The sequence below is a fragment of the Ornithorhynchus anatinus genome, chromosome X1, assembly GCF_004115215.2.
Source record: "Ornithorhynchus anatinus isolate Pmale09 chromosome X1, mOrnAna1.pri.v4, whole genome shotgun sequence".
Lineage (NCBI taxonomy): Eukaryota > Metazoa > Chordata > Mammalia > Monotremata > Ornithorhynchidae > Ornithorhynchus > Ornithorhynchus anatinus.
In genome coordinates, this window is record NC_041749.1 from 22,171,112 (window position 1) to 22,190,842 (window position 19,731).

The following is a 19,731-nucleotide window of genomic DNA, read 5'->3' on the forward strand; positions in this document are numbered from 1 at the left end:
ATTCTTGTCCTGCTTCTAGAGATGCAGTAGCCAAATACGATCCACCAAGATAAGTTCTTAGTTGCGGGGATATGTACTGTTCAGTTTGCATATAGGAGTAGTGGGAGCCCAAAATAGGTCCTGCCTGGAACCACTCCCACCAGAACCACAAATCCTATTTTCCAACATGACGCGTGGAAAGGAGGAATACCTTTAGCGCAGTCGGCTCCGTGGAATCCTGGAAAACAGTGACAGACTCCAGACACACACTCGCCATTCCCATGACAATTTCGTGGACAATCCTGCACTGAGTCTGGAAAAGAAAAAAACTCATTGATGTGTTTCTCCTTTTGGTTCTGGCAAGATTTGGCTGTGGTCTAGGGCTTCCACTACAATTTGCTTCACATAATGCTTTGGCTTAGAAGAAAAAACCCAACAAAAAGTCCCGAATGGTAATCGTAGTTGAAGGAATTTTGTGTTTGTTCTTTTAAAAAAATAAATAGCAAAACACACTCAGATTTTTCCTGGTCATATTTCAAAGTAGGTGAAAAGAGGCTACAGGCTTCAGAGTCCTGGATGTGCCATTAAGCACCTCTAGGGGAACTGGGCCCACTCACATTGTTACGCTGATGAAAAACTAAAAAGCCTAATTGTTCCAAATGTTCTGAGAGTAGGAAAACAGATTTTTCTTTTAAACCTAATTCCCTCACTTACTCTCATCCTGGTCTATAAAACCAAATCAAGCAATTCCATTTTCTTTTTATAGAGTCTTTCACATGTAAGTTCTTTTCCACTAGCCCAAGGATGAAGTTTGTTTCCAGTATTTTAACAAATCTCATCTGAAGAGATTTATGCTTCAAAACATTAGGGAAATTTTTATTCACATTAAATTTCCTAAGCCCGATTTTCTTCAATAAAGAACAAACATTTCAGTCCTAAACCCTTGGATGGTGTTCACCTAAAGGAACTTGAAAAAAATGACTTATTTGGTAACATGTTGGGAAACAATGTTCATTTCACTTTATGCAACCCTTATTTTTCAGTCATACGTGGTAACAGTGTATACCTTTTCTGGGAGCAAAGCCAACAGCATGGCAGCTTTCCAAGACCATAAGATACATTATAACCTATATGAAAACATTTATATAGACCAGTGCTTCTCAAACGGATAGTCCTGGAAATCGTGCATTCTGCCATGTTAGATTTTTTTTTTTCTGACCCCCACTCGGGGGCACTCCATTATGAACTTAAACCCAAAGATAAGCTCTGCCTGACATGATTTGTGGGCCCTTGGGCTTGCATTATTTTGCAGGGGGGAGTAGGAAATCTCTGTGTCTCCACGTGAAAAGTTTAGGGAATCCTCATGTAGGCTTTCCTACATGGCTATTTTGTTCAAGAGAAAGAGACTATCCCCAGTATGGTTAAATATCATTATCTTGAAGTTTTGGAGGGAAAAGTGAAGTACTCCTGATGAACATGATTATATATAAAAGCATATTAATCCTAGGTCATTGGTCAACATAACCAGTAGAGGTGGAAGAAGAGATAGCTCAACAAAAAAGGGCCATTTTGTTGACTTCTGAAGATGAAATTTTTCTGGACAAGTATTCCACTCCCTTTCTACACAGCACATAAAAGTATTTTTTCCTGAATTCGATGGTATATTTTGTATGATCTATAGCTGACATCTTTCTGACATTCTTTCTTCTGTTTCAGAGTACAGAGACTTTCAGTCTCCCAGCCTTTCTGAATGGCAAAAACTGTGATAATAGATACAAATGGGTGAACCTCTGAACAGAATAAAATGCTGTACTTGTCCCTGAATTTCAGGCCAATTACTATCATTGCTCTGTCACGACCCCGGTCCAACTATTAGGCTTATTAACTTTGGCTTTTCGGTAAACCGCAGATCAGACAGGAGACTGTGTTGAGAGAATGTGTATTTCTCAACTGTGATGAGCAAACAAGTTCTATAGCACAAAGGAACCAAACCACATCACACTATTTTGGCTAACAGGCTAAGTTAAATGAAGCCTCCAGGCAGTCCTCCAGGTTTGAATTCAGATTTTAAAAATTCCTGCCGTGAAGGGAAAAGTCATTTGTCTCATTGGAATTATCCCATGGATAACCATCAGACCTTCTCTGTGGCCTCAGTAGACATAGATTCTGAGCGGTGTGCACTTAGCTTATCTTATTTATCATTATTACTACCACGATTACAAAACCACACCTTTCTTTCCTGACCTTCCTTCCCCGTTTTATCAACTTCCCAAATCTCAGCTCCTTCCATCGTGCTTTGCTGTGGGAATGGGTTAATCCTATCAGAAAGGATTTTGAAAAATCAACTCCTCATCATATCACTGTTTGACAGCCAGGTCACAGCAGGAATGGTGGGCTTTAGTTGGGCCTGCCAGGAGATCCACAGGGAAGGACATCCAAACTATAAAGCCCATAGGGCCAAGGAGCTAGTTTCGCCTACATGTCCCAGAAGCTACTGAGGCATTCTAGGGGGAGACTGGCTACTCTGCCAATGGTGAGAGAGTGTTGTCACACTGCTTAGGGATATTTGGAGCTCCTTTCAGGGACAGATTGGAGAATGTGTTCCACTTTAGTTCAGTTTTATTGTCTGATCCCTGGGACCTAGTCAGAAGAAGCTCTATGTAGCAATGCATTCATTTCTTTTGGCATGTACCTGGGGTAAGAAGGATGATAGGATGAGCAAATTTGAGGTTATTTTAGTCTAAATTCTTTCCCAGCCACTTTCCCCAAGTAGAGCCTTAGTGTTGCCTTGTGAGCCAGGCACGTAGTGCTTGACTTCTGGTAATCAGGCAGTCAAGCTTTGTATTTGCAGCTTTACACCTTAGTGACTTTATCTATCATTCTGTGAACCTCAGCCTTGAAATCTTCTGTTGCCGCTCTTTCCAATTTATTGGAAAGCTTTGTGAATATTATTTGTTTTTCAAAAGGAAAATTGCTTGCTTTTAGTTTTGCTCTCTCTAAGACTTTCAATTTATATTACTTCTTAATATAATAATTATGATACTTGTTATGCTCTCATTAGGTGCCAAGCACTGTTCTGAGCACTGGGGATGATACAAATTAGTCAGGTTGGACACAGTCTCTGTCTCACAATATTCAACATAACATAGAGAAGCAGCGTGGCTCAGTGGAAAGAGCCTGGGCTTGGGAGTCAGAGGTCTTGGATTCGAATCCCAGCTCCGCCACTTGTCAGCTGTGTGACTGTGGGCAAGTCACTTAACTTCTCTGTGCTTCAGTTACCTCATCTGTGAAATGAGAATTAACTGTGAGCCTCACGTGGGACAACCTGATTACCCTGTATCTACCCCAGCGCTTAAAACAGTGCTCTGCACATAGTAAGTGCTTAACAAATACCAACATTATTATTATTAACATAAGAAGGCCTTTGAATTGTGACTTCTCTCTTTGGGCCAGGGACACTTATTTATTCCCTGAAATCAGGCTTCCATACACACCCAAAATAACTGTGTTGAAGGAAACCGTCTCTTTGTCTTTGCCGTCATTGTAGAATGCGAGGTGCCACAGACCCACATCTAAGTACTGGACAAACACAGCTTCATTCTGAACAAGGGTCTGGATGCTTCGTCGTTCCCGGGGAGACTCCACCACGCTCCATTTCTCCTTCCCATCCAAGCGCTCCATGAAGTCATACTGTGAACAAAAGAGAAGAGGAAAGATGATGCACGTGAAACTTTGCAGACAACCCAATTTGATCCTTTAGTCTTCTCTTCCCTTTCTATGGTCCCTGCCTCACTGGCTATCATCCAGTACTTTTTAATATAGATGCAACCCACCATGTAGAAGGCCTCTTTTCCACTGAAATATCTACCCGTCACATGATTTTGCTAACAACAATTTTCAGATAAAACATTTTACTGTATATCCTTTCTGTAAATTTACAGAGAGCTAAAAACATCATAAGACTATAGATTCAACAACCACAAAGTTAATCCCCACAGTTGTTCAACCACTGACACCTGGATGAAATTAAATAATTAAGAAGGAAAGGTTAGGTGTTTTTTTTAGGAGACAAATGCACAGCTTATTCCCAGGACGATTGATAAGGCGGAAGTGCAGACTTGGGAAAATAGTCACATTTTCTCCTGTTAAAAATTGCCCATTTATTTGCATGGCTGAGAGTGGGAGACTGGACATCCAAGACTGAAACAAAATGATAATTACAAAAATAATAATAAATATATTTCTTCAGGGCTTACTATGTGCCAAGCACCGTAATAAGTGCTGGGGCAAATAGAAGATAAGCAGGTCAGACAGTTCCTGCCCACTTGGCCCTCACAGTCTGCAGTAGGACAAACTTGTGATTCTTCATAAACTCATCACGCCAAAGATATTAGTTTTTTGAGCAAATTGGTAAGAGTCCAATCAGAGAGAGCCAAACCTACAAACAGCTATCAGCTGGAGGACTGAATTTAACTTCTTTGGAGCTAATGTGAGAAAATGATCTTCATTGCAGGGGGCAAGAAATCATCCTCAGGAGGAAAATCCTGGAGAAAGTGATTATGGGCCCTGAGTGTGGCCCACTGCTCATTGCTCATAACTAATTCAGACACCATTCATCCCTCTTGGAATTTGCAGACCAGCCAGGGAGGATTAAAATGACTTAAGGCCGTGGGGTAGATTTGTTCCCTCATTAATCAAATTGCTCTTGGAAAGTATTTATGTAAGAAAGGCATGGGGACATCTATTCTGTCTGGTCTTTGAGGTAAAGGAGACAATTTCAGGTTAAATAAATAGAAGCTAAACTTCCTGACACAAATAACACATTCACCTATCCTTTATGTTTCAATTCACAATAGGAAAAGTAGTAAGGCTTTAATACAACTTTTGTCAGGAGAACCCTTATTCCCTTACCCTTTCTTTATTCCACTACGGTTTCCTTTTCCCTTCCACAGATCTGATCTCCCTGGAGTGTTTCATGTACAAGGCCACAGTACAGTTTGGAACCACCTACTAAGAAAAGACTCCAGATCTTTGGAGTAGTCAAATCCCAACTTACTTGGTCCCCAAAACGAGCCAACCTGCCTGGGCATTCCAACTGGACAGCTCGGGTCTTAAAAGGATCGGGCAAGTCAACCAAATGGGCCATGAAGTTTACATTCCAGATTAGAGGACCTAGAGCTCAGACTTCAGAGGTGGCTGGCTAGCTCTTCCCCTTCTAAAGGGAGCGGCCAACCCTGCTCAGGGCCATCTGGTACAAGAGAGACTAGACTCTCTAGGATTCTAAGTCTTCAGTTTGGCAGAGGCAAAGCCAGCTGCCTTGGCAGACTATAGAGAGGTCACATTCCATTGGCCCAGACCCTCTATAAGGAAGCCAGAGTCCTTCCTCATGTACCAGGGCTCGAGATCTAAATGAAAACAGACATCTGGTTTCTTTGCCCTGAGATCCCATCGTGGAGAACTCAGAATGAAGGGCATCGCCAAACTCTGGGGAATGTGCTGCCTCTGGTTTAAGCCGGAGCCTTTGAAAGTCAGAATCTGAAAGTCAGACTGGAATGTCTGCCAGTATTAGATTTACTGTCTACGGAGAAAATCCCGATAAGATAGTTTCAACCAGACGCATGACTTTTTCAATATTGCCAAGTTTGCATATTGGTGGCAGCGTTACTAAATTTCAATCACACTATGCAGTTCAGTACAGGTAGTGAGAATGTACAATAATGATAAAATGAAAGATTCAAAACTAAAAATCCTCTCTTTCCTCTCCATTCTTTGAAAAATAACGCTGCATTTTACATTAGCGTTCTGGGTGGCACCCAGGCTTATAAATCACCAGCCATACATGGTGATGTATGAAATACAACTTTTACAAATACAAATACAAATACAGCATGAAATACAACTTTTATGGTAGCCTGAAAAGCAAAATAAAAAGCACAGCAAAAATGTGACCTAGTCAATTATAAATCTCTCTTCACCTTGGTGAAGACGTCTAGAGGAAAGGTAATTAAGCTAACTTAGTGGGTTTAGGCATAAGTCGGAGAAGAGCAAAGAGACTCAGTCAATCACTTTACCCCAGCAGGAAACTCTTTCCGGAACACCAGATGCTCCCCCACAGACCCAGGCCCACACTGCCAAGAGGATGGAGGACAGGGAGAAGGATGGATTCATTACCCTTCAGGAAAACGTTATCACTGGGGCAGCACCCTTGCACAAAGCAACTTTATTGCTACGAGGAATATTTGCTCGCTGAGGGTCAACATGGAAAGAAGAAGCAATAAAAGCTGACATTTCTCACCAGCGACGTGCTGTTCTACTCAGCTGACATTGGCAGCCTCCTCAGCTTCCCCTACTTCTGAGTGCCTGATGCTGATTCTACCTCAGATGGCAGAACAGGTTCAACAGTTGGGAGGATTAATGGGAAACAGCATGTAAGACCAAGGACGGATAGAAGCCACAGAGTTTCCGATCTCCTCCAGTGGATCATGGGAGGGACTTACAAAGAGCAGACAGCTCTTCAGGACCTCTGCATATCTTTATGTTCTCATCGAAGTCCTCCTTAAGGACACCAGACATTCTCATTAAAAATTGTCAGAGTTTCTCATTTCTAAGGGAGTATGTACTAGTGGAAGTGTAAGACCAACAACTGAGTAGTAGTACAGTTTATGAGCTCCATGAGGGCAGAGAACACATTTTATCCTTCTATTGTGTGTTCCCAAGGGGCTGGTATGATGCTCTGCACTCAGTAATCACTCAGTAAATGTGACTGATGGATTAACTGACACAACAAATGCTTCTTTAAGTGTATTAACCTCCTCCCACCTCACCCCTGAAGAGCTAGTTCTTTAAGCCCATCCGCCCACCCCTCTGCATCAACTATGAATTTGGCTGTGTACCTCTTATCCACTTTGCTACTAATCCAAGCCCCACAATCTTTATGTAAACATTCTTATATTCTACCATTTCCCCTATTGTCTTGTTTTATGCTGTACGACATAAGGTAGCACAAGTGTCTCCACTCTGCAGTGACCTCTAATGGTTATCTATTTCTCTTAGTATCAAGCAGAAACTCCTGACCATTAGCTGTCTCTCCCATTGGATGTCTCTCCTATTGGATTTTAAGGTCCTTGAATCAATCATATTTATTGAGCACTTACTGTGTGCTACGCACTGTACTAAGTGCTTGGGAGAGTACAATATAACCATATTACAGACATATTCCGTCCACAGTGAGCTTACAGTCTAGAGGGGGAGACAATCATATAAATAAATAAAATTACAGATATATACACAAGTGCTGTGGGGCTGGGAAGGGGGCTGAATAAAGGGAGCAAGTCAGGGTGACACAGAAGGGAGTGGGAGAAGAGGAAATGACGGCTTAGCCAGGGAAGGCCTCTTGGAGGGGATGTGGCTTTAATGACACTTTGTGGTGGGGCAAGTAATTGTCTGTCAATATGAGGAGGGAGGGCATTCTAGGCCAGAGGTAGGATGTGGATGAGAGGTCAGCGGTGAGACAGACAAGATGGAGAAACAGTGAGTAGGTTGGCAGGAGAGGGGTGAAGTGTGTGGGTTGGCCAGTAGCAGGAGAGTAGAGACGTGAGGTAGGAGGGGTCAAGGTGATCAAGTGCTTTAAAGCTGATGGTAGGGAATTTATGTTTGATGTGGAGGTGGATTGGCAACCACTGGAGGTTCTTGAGGATGGGGAAAACATAGACTGAACATTTTTGTAGAAAAATGATCCGGGCAGCAGAGTGAAGAATAGGCTGTCATGGGGAGAGACAGGAGGCAGGGAGGTCAGCAAGGAGGTTGATACAGTAACCTAGGAGGGATAGGATAAATGCTTGGATTAATAACGATAACAATAATGTTGGTATTTGTTAAGCACTTACTATGTGCCAAGCACTGTTCTAAGCACTGGGGTAGATAGAGGGTAATCAGGTTGTCCCACGTGAGGCTCACAGTCAATCCTCATTTTTAGATGAGGTAACAGGCACCGAAAAGTCAAGTGACTTGCCCAAAGTCACACAGCTGACAGGTGAGGGAGCCGGGATTAGAACCCATGACCTCTGACTCCTAAGCCCGTGTTCTTTCCACTGAGCCACACTGCTACTCTGGATTAACGTGGTAGTAGTGTGGATGGAGAGGCAAGGACAGATTTTAGAATTGTTGTGAAGGTTAAACTGACAGGATTTAATGATAGATTGAATATATGGGGTGAATGAAAGAGAACAGTCAAGGATAGAGCCTTGAAAACAGGAACAGTGATTGTCACGTTTATTGTACTCTCTCAAGTACCCAGCAGAACATTCTGTAAATGTAGGTGTTCAGTAAATAATTTTAGCTCATCAGATGAGGTACAATTCTGTTTAAGACATTTTAATTTGGGCACAGTTGAGGCCCCTTTGGGTATCTGTGCTTTTCAACCACTTTTGTCTGCAGCAGCCACTGTAACTGTGTGATAGATTTGCTCAAACTGGGGAGTTAATCTATGTTCTCTCTCCTTCTTAGACTGTGAGTAGGGGCTTATTATTTTATATCTACTGCAGCTGTTAGTACAGTCCTTGACACAGAGTAAGGACTTTTTTATTTAAATGGTATTTATTAATTGCTTATTGTGCCAGGCATTGTTCGAAGCGCTGGGGTAGACACAAGGTAATCAGGTTGGACAAAGTCCATGTCCCATGTGGGGCTCACTGCTTAATCCCCATTTTACAGATGAGGGAACTAAGGCACAGAAAAGTTGAGTGACTTGCCCAAGGTCACACAGCAGACAAGTAGTGGAGCTGGGATTAGAACCCAGGTCCTTTGACTCCCAGGCCTGTGCTCTATCCCCAGGTCATCTTGCTTCTAGACTGTGAGCCCATTGTTGGTTAGGGATTGTCTCTATTTGTTGCCCAATTGTACTTTCCAAGCGCTTAGAACAGTGCTCTGCACACACTAAGTGCTCAATAAATGCAACTGAATGAATAAATGCTTCCTAAGGGCTTAACATATACCACAATTATCATTATCATTAAATGAGGTAGGAAGATAGTCACAATTGATACTAAGTTAGGGTGTTGTGGAATCTCAAAAATCCACTTGTCTTGCATGCTTCTGTTTCACATTGTTTGAGTTGTTGGAGAAAAAGGGGCCAGATGTAAATAATCTGCTCGGTTCTTTACCGAGACAAAAGACTCGATACCCCAGTCCAAATCTGAGCTCTGGGGACTTTTGTAGTCTTTGGACACTTACTGAATCTTTGGACACTTACTGACCCCTGCCCTTTTCCGTGAGCCTTTTCCTCATTTCAGCATCATCACGCAATCATAAACTGGAAGTGATTTCTACCAGATTAAATCACAAAAAATGCCAGAAGAGATATCTCCCAAAGTCTACAGTACACCTAGTCTTTGTCAATGAAGATAAACGGAGTCTCAAGGCCATCTCCAAATTCAAAAGTGCTCCACCACAAGGCCATTTAAATCAATATCTCACCTCTGGTTGCCTTGCCTATATGATTTTTTACTTACTGTATGTTCTCATCTAATTGTCTTTATCCAACGGTTTATCAAAAATGTCACTTTTGGCTTCATGCCAGGCTGGGATCAATAGACGTGTCTTGTGAGGGCCGCGCACGGGAATAAATAAAATGCCTTCCAGAGAATCAGAAGCGAACTGTAAAACCTTCCAGTCACAGAATGATGGCCCAAGGGTAAAAGAGGTGCAGAATCACTGGGATTAGTCGACCCTGCCCCAGATTTCTTCTCAGATGTGACTTGGGTCTTTTGCCAGAAACTGCTAAGGTTGAAGGCATTTTTTAAAAAATTTAAAATACCAATGTTTGTTTATTATGTACAAGTTGCATTTAAACAGAACCTTTTCAGTCTGTGGTGGGTCCTAATCCAAAAGATGCCACTTGCCTGCTGTGTGACTTTGGGCAAGTCACTTTGCCTCAGTTTCTTCCTCTATGTAATGAAGAATAAATAGGCATTTTCCCTCCCCCTTAGACTGTGAGTCATTTGTGGGACGGGGCTAGATTTGATATGATTTTCTTCTATCTACCCACCCCTGTGCTTTTCACAGTGCTTAGCACACAGTAAGTCCTTAATAAATCCTATCAACCAGTCATATTTATTAAGTGCTTACCATCTGCAGAGAGAGTACTAAGTGTTAGGGATAGTATAATATAACAGAGTTGGTAGACATCATCTCTCCCACAAGGAGCTGAAAGTTTAGAGGCAGAACTAATAACAGAAACAAAAACAAGTTTATTAAATTGGCCTCAATGTCAATGATGGATTTTCTTCAGATCAACTTCATCCACCTCTTGACTACTTTAGGAACGTGCTAATTTATATGCTGGCTTAGTATCTTCCAGCTGGCAGGAGCAATCATGGGGGCTTGCATATGGTTGCCTTTAATTATGGTGCTTTATACTTCATTCTATAGAACCCAGGCTTTTGCTTAGTTCAAGGAACTTCTGAGCACATCCTCTGCACCTAGAGCTCAAAAACAGCAACGAGGATTTGAAAATGTGTTTGCAAAGTAGATCCACATTGCAAAAACACTTGGAAATGAAACAACTTAGTAAATTCTGTAAATCTGTACTTGATATATACCCAAATCAACTGCAAAACAACTTCACAATCTAGACTGCAAGCCGCAATGTGGTGCAAATCTCAGCTACAAAGTGTGAGGGAAACCATGTCTCCCGAATTGAAGGCAATGAGCAAATTCAGAATTCAGCATGGCTTTAGCTGGTGTAACAGGGAAGCTTTTGAGGTAAATGAATGATCAAGAGGCCCAGACATTCCAATTATTTTCATTTTACCCATTCATAATTGAAAACATGACTAGATTTACTCACTGGGGCAAGAAAGACTTTTCTTTTCCAAATAAACCTTTGAATCGGGAAGGGGTGAGAGAGCACTAAGCAAGGCTAACGTGGCTAATCATAATCTATAAATTGCCTTTTTGTTAACATCATTAGGGAAATTTTGCTAATGAGCACAAATGTTAATATTTGCTCTGTCCATAGTATCTTTGGTCTATACCTGCTAAATCTTCCATATTTATATTTATTCGGAATACATTTCACACAATTGTAAGCCTTTTATCTTTCCCTTTCTATTCTTCAAAAATCTGCTGCATGCAGGGTGAACTTGATCTGTGGTACAGAAGCAAAGCTGCTCAACCTGGGAAAATCTTGGGATAAAGCTCCTAGGAGTGGCAGTTCGTATTCATATTTTACCTGCCCGTCAAGAACCCCTTGCTGGTTCTATTTTCTTCCTCGAGAGCGCTGTGCCCATAGAACTACGACGCTGCTTCAGGATGGCCACTGGGCTTCGAGCTACATCAGTTTGAGTGACTAAAACTAGGCATTTTTAATATTTGCTAAACAGTAATACCGAGAAGGTGAAGTCTCTACAGGGTTCCTAGGCAAGAACTGCATCTTGTTGTCTCAGGTTAATCATGTACCTAATTTGCTGATTATTGACTTGTTCTCACAAAGGATTTTACTTGGCTTGACATATCAGTACCAATCAGTGATGAACTGTCAAGCGAACTTGCTTACTGCTTTCACTGCCCAAGTTCTTAACTTGCAGCAACAGCAAACGAGGTTTCCTTCAATGTCTATCAGCACACTATTTTCCATTAATATATATATATATATTTCCCCCCTCAGGGATCAGGGGCAAGAAAAACCCTGACCCACATCAAATGCTTTTCCATATACTCTATCACATATTTGAATGGAGGTAGCTGAACTTGCACATGCTGATGGTAGTTTATGTTTGAGTGATTATGGGGTTGCTGAATTGGTTTGCTTAATTCCACTGCCTTCTTCCCCTTCTCCCTCTTTCCTCCTTCTCCCATACCCATAGAGCAGTGTGGATGGAGGCAATGAATGCCTTTTCACAGCAGAGCATGTGATTTTGGAAACAAAAGATAAATCCCTTAGGTGCTAATTACACCCAAAGACAGAAAAACAGAAACAGAGTCCTAGCGGGTTCTGATAAATAAGAATGAGGCATAAGAAATGGGAGGGTATCACGACTCATGAGAAGCAGCATGGCTAGTGGATAGAACATGGGCCTGGGAGTCAGAAGGACCTGGGTTCTAAGGCCGGCTCCACCACTTGTCCCCTGTGGGACCATGGGCAAGTAATTTAACTTCTCTGCACCTCAGTTACCTCATTTGTAAAATAGGGATTAAGACTGTGGGTCCCAGGGACTGTGTCCAACTTGATTAGCTTTAATCTATACTGGCACTACCACAGTGCCTGGCACCCAGTAAGCGATGAACAAATACTATTAGAAAAAAAACAAACCTTAACCCAACTCCTACACGTTACTTCTCTGTATAAACCAGAATCCACATAGTCAACCCTAACAACTGATGGAGTCTCTGGTCATGCATGAGGGATGAGCCCCAGTCTTGAGACTTCAGGACCTAGAAGGAATTGATAAATGTGAAGGTGGTGAATACTCATGCTCTCCCTTATTCTGGCCAACTACCCAAGGAAACAGTTTCAGTTAATGACAGAGAAACATTCAGGAAATGATGTCATAGGTTCTCCAGTTCCCCAGTTGCGAGTCCTTAAAGCCAAAAGGAATACTTCCAACAATACCTTCCCTAGCACTAAGAAATGAGCCCCTTTTGGCTTCTACATTTTAATGAGATTATGGTGGTGATATTTAAGAAACTGAATCTCATAGTCTGCAGAACTGGACCAAAAGGGTAGGAGTGCCCAAGTGGTAACCCGTATGCCCAGCAGAGTTGACTTCATTATCAAGGATGTAAACTTTTCAGACACTAAGACATATCCAGCATATTCATACCTGGGCATGAGATGGAGGAAGTCCTCTTCGTATATAAACACCAAAAAGAGCATCCTTCCCCAAGGAGATGTTGAACTTTAAGAACTGTGGCTGGCTGATATGAATTTGAGATCTCCAGAATACCCCTGGAGGCACTTCCTGAGTGACCCGACGGCCAACTTCTGCTTCCCCGCTGTCTATGCTGCTGTTCTTGGATGTCCAGGGCCCTAGGGAGCAAGCGGCAAGAAAGTGATACTTAATTGTTAGTTGGTAGTTGGTGGGGGGAGGTCCTGCATTTTTACTTAATTATATGCCAATCTTCCTTTTTATTTTGTCATTTTTTGCATTTAAGATGAAACTCATGAAAGGCTTCCTCTTTAAATCAAAGCTTCAAACATTTAGGTTTTAAATAACAAAGCTATAAACTCATACCCAAGGGCATCTGAAATCCTGGCTCACTGCTTTCTTATTCTGTGATTGCTCTTTACTGATCAAATATAATAAGAGCAGAGAGTCAGATAAGTACATGTAAAGCTCCTTGCGCTCCTTTCAGCCACCCCGAGTGTGACTAGGATGCAAAAATAATCAGTAGGGAAGGGGGGGATATTCACGTGGAGGTGATGTTAATTCTTGCAGACTTTAATTATTCATCCTTCATATCACAAACAAGTTCAACATTCTCTCTGACATTTAGACAAATAAAGAACAATATACCCCAAACAAGAATCTGCAGAACAGAAACACATCAACGGAGACAATAGTGCATTAATCATAGATTGATATAATATTTGTTTGATCTTTGATTTCAGATGGGAAGAAGGGATTGAAAACCTTGAAAATGAACTATTTCAGTGAACCCAACCTGTTCTTGGACGGCATTGCTACAGGACATTGCTATTCACAATTGCTATCCAGTATTCTGCAGAAATGTCCTTCCCCAGTGGGGAGAGAATGGGCCTGGGAATCAGAAGGACCTGGGTTGTAATTCTGACTCTGCCACTTCTCTGCTGTGTGATCTTGGGCAAGTCACTTCTTCACTTCTCTGGGCCTCAGTGACCTCATCTATAAAATGGCGATTAAGACTGTGAGCTCCATGAGGGACTCGGAATGTGTCTAACCCGATTTGCTTGTGTCCACCGTAGGACTTTGTACAATGCCTGGCATATAGTAAGGGCTTAGCAAATACCACAATTATTATTATTATTATTATTATTCCACGTGCCCTGAAATTCTACCAGTCTTGAACACTGTCCACACATTACCCAGATGATTCTGTGCTCGGATTTGCACAGTGGCCTGCACTATTCAAATATTTCAGGCAGGTACCTTGGGAGTAGTTGGGTGGGAGGGGGCTTTGACTTCAACTACCCGCTTAATTTAGGCCAGAGATATTCTGAGGCTTTAATTCAGATGATTTCTGTAGGTTAAACTAGGGTCATATTTCTGGAAAGGATTAATTTATGGAAATAAACCCACATCACCTCCACCTCCTCAATCAGGGGCATTTTTTTGGAACCAAGTTTTGAGAAACTGAGTTTTGAAGACCAGCAAAGATCAGTAGGGCTAACTGTGATTCATCCCAACAGGAATAAGAAACTCCAGTACAGGGATGTCCCAGCAGGGGGTTGATATGGACAACCTTCCACTAGAAGTCACAGAATCCTCGGGATTGGAAGAAATTTATGAGGTTATTTAGTCCATTCCTCTGAACTGTGACTATCAACTTTATTGGACTGCATTCTCCTAAGCACTTAGAATTGTGCTCTGTGCTCAATAAATACTGCTGACTGATGGATGCACACAGTAAGTGCTCAAGAAATACTACTGACTGATTAATTGATTCAGGATAGTGAATCAAGGTAGGAAAGGAGAGGCCAAAGGAAAGGGAGCTCAAGTTCGGCCAATCCATTCACTCCAAAAGGGGGGATCTTTATCCACAGTGAAAGATACTACAAAGCCAGCAGCACAAATAAATAATAATAATAATATTGGTATTTAAGCGCTTACTATGTGCCGAGCACTGTTCTAAGCGCTGGGGTAGACACAGGGGAATCAGGTTGTACCACGTGGGGCTCACAGTCTTAATCCCCATTTTACAGATGAGGGAACTGAGGCACAGAGAAGTTAAGTGACTTGCCCACAGTCACACAGCTGACAAGGGGCAGAGCTGGGATTCGAACTCATGAGTCCTGACTCCAAAACCCGTGCACTTTCCACTGAGCCACGCTGTCACCTTCACCAAGTGCTTGAAAGTTTGGGGTCACTCTATTCACTCCCTGTACTACAATCATGTGCAGATTGGAGAATATTTAGAGTCAATAATGACTCCATACTTAGTCAGTCAATTGTATTTATTGAGCACCTGCTGGGTGCAGAGAACTAATAATAATAATAATGTTGGTATTTGTTAAGTTATGTGCCAAGCACTGTTCTAAGTACTAGGGTAGATACAAGGTAATCAGGTTGTCCCACATAGGGCTCACAGTCTCCATCCCTATTTTACAGATGAGGTAACTGAGGCACAGAGAAGTTAAGTGACTTGCCCAAGGTCACACAGCTGACAAGCAGCAGAGCTGGGATTAGAACCCATGACCTCAAGCCCCGTGCTCTTTCCAATAAGCTATGCTGCTTCTCTAAACTGTACTAAGTGTTTGGGGAAGTACAATATAACAATAAACAGACACATTCCCTCCTCACAATGAGCTTGCAGTCTAGAGAGGAGACAGACATTAATATAAATAAATTACAAATATTTACATAAAATGCTCTGGGGCTGGGAGGCAGGGGATGAATAAAGGGAGCAAGTCAGGATGATGCAGAAGGAAGTGGGAGAAGAGAAAAGCAGTGCTTGGTCAGGGAAGGCCTCTTGGACGAAATGTGCCTTCACTAAAGCTTTGAAGTGGGGAGAGTAACTGTCTGTTGGATATGAGGTGGGGGGAGGTGTTCTCGGCCAGAGGCGGGATGTGGACCAGCGGTCCATGGCAAAATAGAAGAGACTGAGGTAGAGTGAGAAAGTTAGATTTATAGGAGCATAATGTGTGGGCTGGGTTGTAGTCGTTGTCGTAGGAGGAGGAGGAGGAGGAGGAGGAGGAGAAGTGCCTAAGAAGAAGGCACTTAGGTTGCAGGTGGTTTATTATGGGTCATAAGATTACATCTGTAGGTTTTATAAGGTGACACTCTAATGATCAATTTTCCATAGTAATGAGACTTTATACCTCCATGGAAGATTGCTCATGTGAATGTGGAAATTCAGCTCAGTTCTCTAACATGCACCTGAAATTCAAACTAGTTAAATAAGACTTATGAGGAGCCCATGACAATCATCTACATCAGCATTCAAGGCTAATCAGTTTGGAAAATGCTGCTATATTATATTTGAAACCAAAAATGGAAACAATGAAATTATCCACCCAAGAATTGATAAGAAAATAGGACCATATTCATGTCATTAAAATGAACTCTTATAATACTTTTTTAAACTTAACCCAACTCAAATGGCTTTTTTTTTTATCATGAATCAGTTTTACAGATTATTCTGCCTCACGTATTTTTAGTCTCAGCGATAAAAGCTGAATTCAGAATATTGCTTCACTCATTACACCTCATTCTCATTTATCTGGAAATCGGTGTAGCCCTCTGAGGGTTCAGTTTAACCAGTAGATGACTGGACAGCTCCTGTGTATTGCCACTTCTCTGTCCATTAACATAACACCCAGAAAGCACAAAACCAGCAAGAAATTCACAGGTTTTTGAGTCGTGATTGCTTTCTGCCCATTATTCTCCCATCACCAGACCACTGGGTCAGCCATATGTCCCAACAGTTGGAACTTGACAATTTGATTTGATTGTCATGCTTATACATAGTACATTCTGTATACCTAGCATACATAATATTGTAGTGTACATAGAATGTATACTATACATTCTAATAGAGTGTAGTGTATTTAAGATTGTGTATGAAAGGAATAACAATGGAAAGCATTCTTCACAGTTGCTCCAGTTACCAGATTTTCTGTTGAATTAGCCTGGGCAGCTTTTGAGATTCAATTTTAAGCCCTGAAGTAAAAATATGCTCTATATCCTATACGCTAACTTACATTCTTGCAGAAAAAAGAATCTAGTTCCCTGATAAATGGCAGAATTGAATTCTCATCCTCAGCTTTTTAAGGTTCTATTGTACTGTACTCTCCCAAGCACTTAGTACAGTGCTCAGTAAAGACCACAGATTGGTTGATTGACTGAGGTGCGGATTGGTTACTTGATTATTCAGCAAATGACACATAGCCAGAACCCAAGAAACTAGGGACTAGAGAAGCATTTGTTCATTCATTCATTCAATCGAACCTATTGTGTGCAAAGCACTGTACTAAACGCTTGGACTAGTGGATAGGTCATGGGCTTGGGAGTCAGAAGGACCTGGGTCCTAATGCAGGCTCTGCCGCTTATCTGCTGTTTGGGACCTTGATCAAGACGCTTCACTTCTCTGAGCTTCAGTTACCCCATCCATAAATTGGGGATGAAAACTCTCAGTCTCACTTGGGATGGGTACTGCGTCCAACCAAACTTTCATGTGTCTACCCCAGTGCTTAGTACAGTTCCTGGTACATACTTAGCACTTAACATATACCATTAAAAAAATAAAAAGCCTGCTATGGGTTAAATGTTCTGCATAAATTCCCAGGCTAGTTAATGTCTTATGACACCGATGCTAACCACACCAAGTCATTACAATATGGGCTTAAAATTGCCCAAGTGTACAAACTCTCTGATCACCTGCTGTAACTTCCATTAAGCAGCCCAGTGCAGATGCACAGTGAGGGTAGATCTGGAGGAACAGATTTCTGAGATTGGCTGCCTTCTCCAGGGCCACGTGTGCCTTGGACAAGCTCTGTTTTGGTGAGGGATCCTTTTGAAAACCTGCACTGTGTTCGTTCAGACATTGATGGGAGCCAGAGGAGCCATTACAAACCCTGCTAATCTGGCTCTTCTCTGCACTAAGCCAGCGAGTAAAAATCATTATGAAGTTTCTGCTGAAAGGGCAAGTGTGGAGAAACATGTTTCTAAACAGAATAATAGTCTTTGCCGTTTTTTTCCAACTTGCATACCATCTGGAAAGATGGATATTTTTTCAGAGGGTAGGAAAGAAATGTGCTCCAGGCACAAATAAATGTTTATGTGGAAGATATAAACCGAGAAAGTCGGGGTTTTAAAAAGGCTGGCACTGGAGAAGCCAAAGCTACAACAGGGTAAATGAGGCTGTGAGGAAGCTAGGCTTGCCCTGCAACAATGGGACTTGGGCAGCCTCTTCCTGTCTGGCCACCCTCTCTGTGCACTTTGGGCAAAACATTGATTTAATAATTGTGGACTTGTTTAGCACTTAGTTTGTGGCAAACACTGTACTAAATGCTGGGGGTAAATACGAGATTATCTGCCACGTGGGACTCACATCTAAGCAGGAGGGAGAACAAATTATGAATCCTCATTTTGAAGATGAGGGAACTGAACCACAGAGAAGGTAAGTGACTTGCTCAAGCTCACACAGCAGTTATATGGTGTGTGGACTGTTAGCTCGTTATAGGCAGGGAACATGTCTGCTAATTCTGTTGTACTGTACTTTTCCAAGTGCTTAGTACAGTGCGCTGAATAGTAAGTGCTCAATGGATATGATTGATTGACTGGAGCCAGGATTAGAATGCAAATCCACTGACTCCCAGGCCCATGCTATTTCCACTAAGCCATGCTACTTCTCTAGGTTTTCTAAAGAAACCTACTTCTTTTAGGTTTTCTAAAGAAGAAAAGGAAGTCATTATACCCATTATCTTACCACACGCTTCCACAGACTAACAGATATTGGTCTATTTATCAGCACTGGAGTAGGTTGAAGGTAATCACATCGGACACAGTTCCTGTCCCACATGGGGCTCACAATCTGAGAGGTAAGCATCGCAACTATTTTCCACCTCCCCCCCCCCATTTTACAGATAAGGAAACCAAGAAAAATAGAAGTTAGGTGATTTACCTATATCACCTGGGCCAGAGGCAGAGGTGGGATTAGAACCCAGGTCTCCTGAGTCCAGGACCCATTATCTTTCTCCTAGGCAACACTGCCTTCTTTGTTGAATGCATTATGGTGTTGCATGAGACCTAGTTGAATTAGGAAGCAGTGTGGCCCAATGGAAAGAGTCTGGGCCTGGAGGTCAGAGGACTTGGGTTCTAATCCCAGCTCTGCCAATTGTCTGCTGTGTGACCTTGGGTAAGTCACTTAAATGATCTGTCCCTCAATTTACTCAGGGGATTAAGACTGTGAGCCCTATGTGGGACAGGAACTGTGATCAACCTGATTATCTTGTACCTACCCCCGTGCTTAGTAAAGTCATTCATTCATTCATTCAATAGTATTTATTGAGCGCTTACTATGTGCAGATCACTGTACTAAGCGCTTGGAATGTACAAATCGGTAACAGATACAGTCCCTGCCCTTTGATGGGCTTACCGTCTAATCAGGGGAGACAGACAGACAAGAACAATGGCAATAATAAGCACTTAAATACCATAATTATTATTATTAGTAGTAGTCGTAGTAATAGTTGTAGTAGAAGTAATAGTAGTGAAGAGGTGTTTCTGATGGAGAATTTCTGAAAACATTTAACGAATAGTAATTGCCCTCCAGATCCAGGTTTAGATAGGTCTGTGGAGGAATAAAAGGGCCCTGAGAAGGATAGAGGTCATCAACAGTATTTTCTAAACTTGGCGAAAACTCCATTGGATTATTAACTCTAAACCTAAACTCCAACCAGTTTATTGCTGTTTTCATTTTATAATTCCCGGTCTCCTTCTCTTTCACCTCCCCACCCACATTCCACACCTTTGCCCTTACTCTTTCCTCCTCCGACAAATTCACAGTCCTATTGCTAGCAGGACAACCCAAAAAGCTCCAGAATGTCATCATTTC

The 19,731-nt window shown here is 42.0% G+C and overlaps 1 protein-coding gene across 7 annotated transcripts in view; it reads right to left on the minus strand.

Annotated features, from left to right (window-relative positions):
• Nucleotides 1-19,731, minus strand: part of TENM2 (teneurin transmembrane protein 2) — a 1,066,718-nt gene that overhangs the window by 137,445 nt on the left and 909,542 nt on the right. For all 7 annotated transcript variants that reach the window (XM_039910127.1, XM_039910126.1, XM_039910125.1 and 4 more), the window contains 3 exons: nucleotides 12,801-13,006; nucleotides 3,474-3,669; nucleotides 191-292 (listed from right to left, as the gene is read on the minus strand). In XM_039910127.1, coding sequence (XP_039766061.1) covers nucleotides 191-292; nucleotides 3,474-3,669; nucleotides 12,801-13,006 — 504 coding nt within the window. The remainder of the gene's footprint in view (nucleotides 1-190; nucleotides 293-3,473; nucleotides 3,670-12,800; nucleotides 13,007-19,731) is intronic.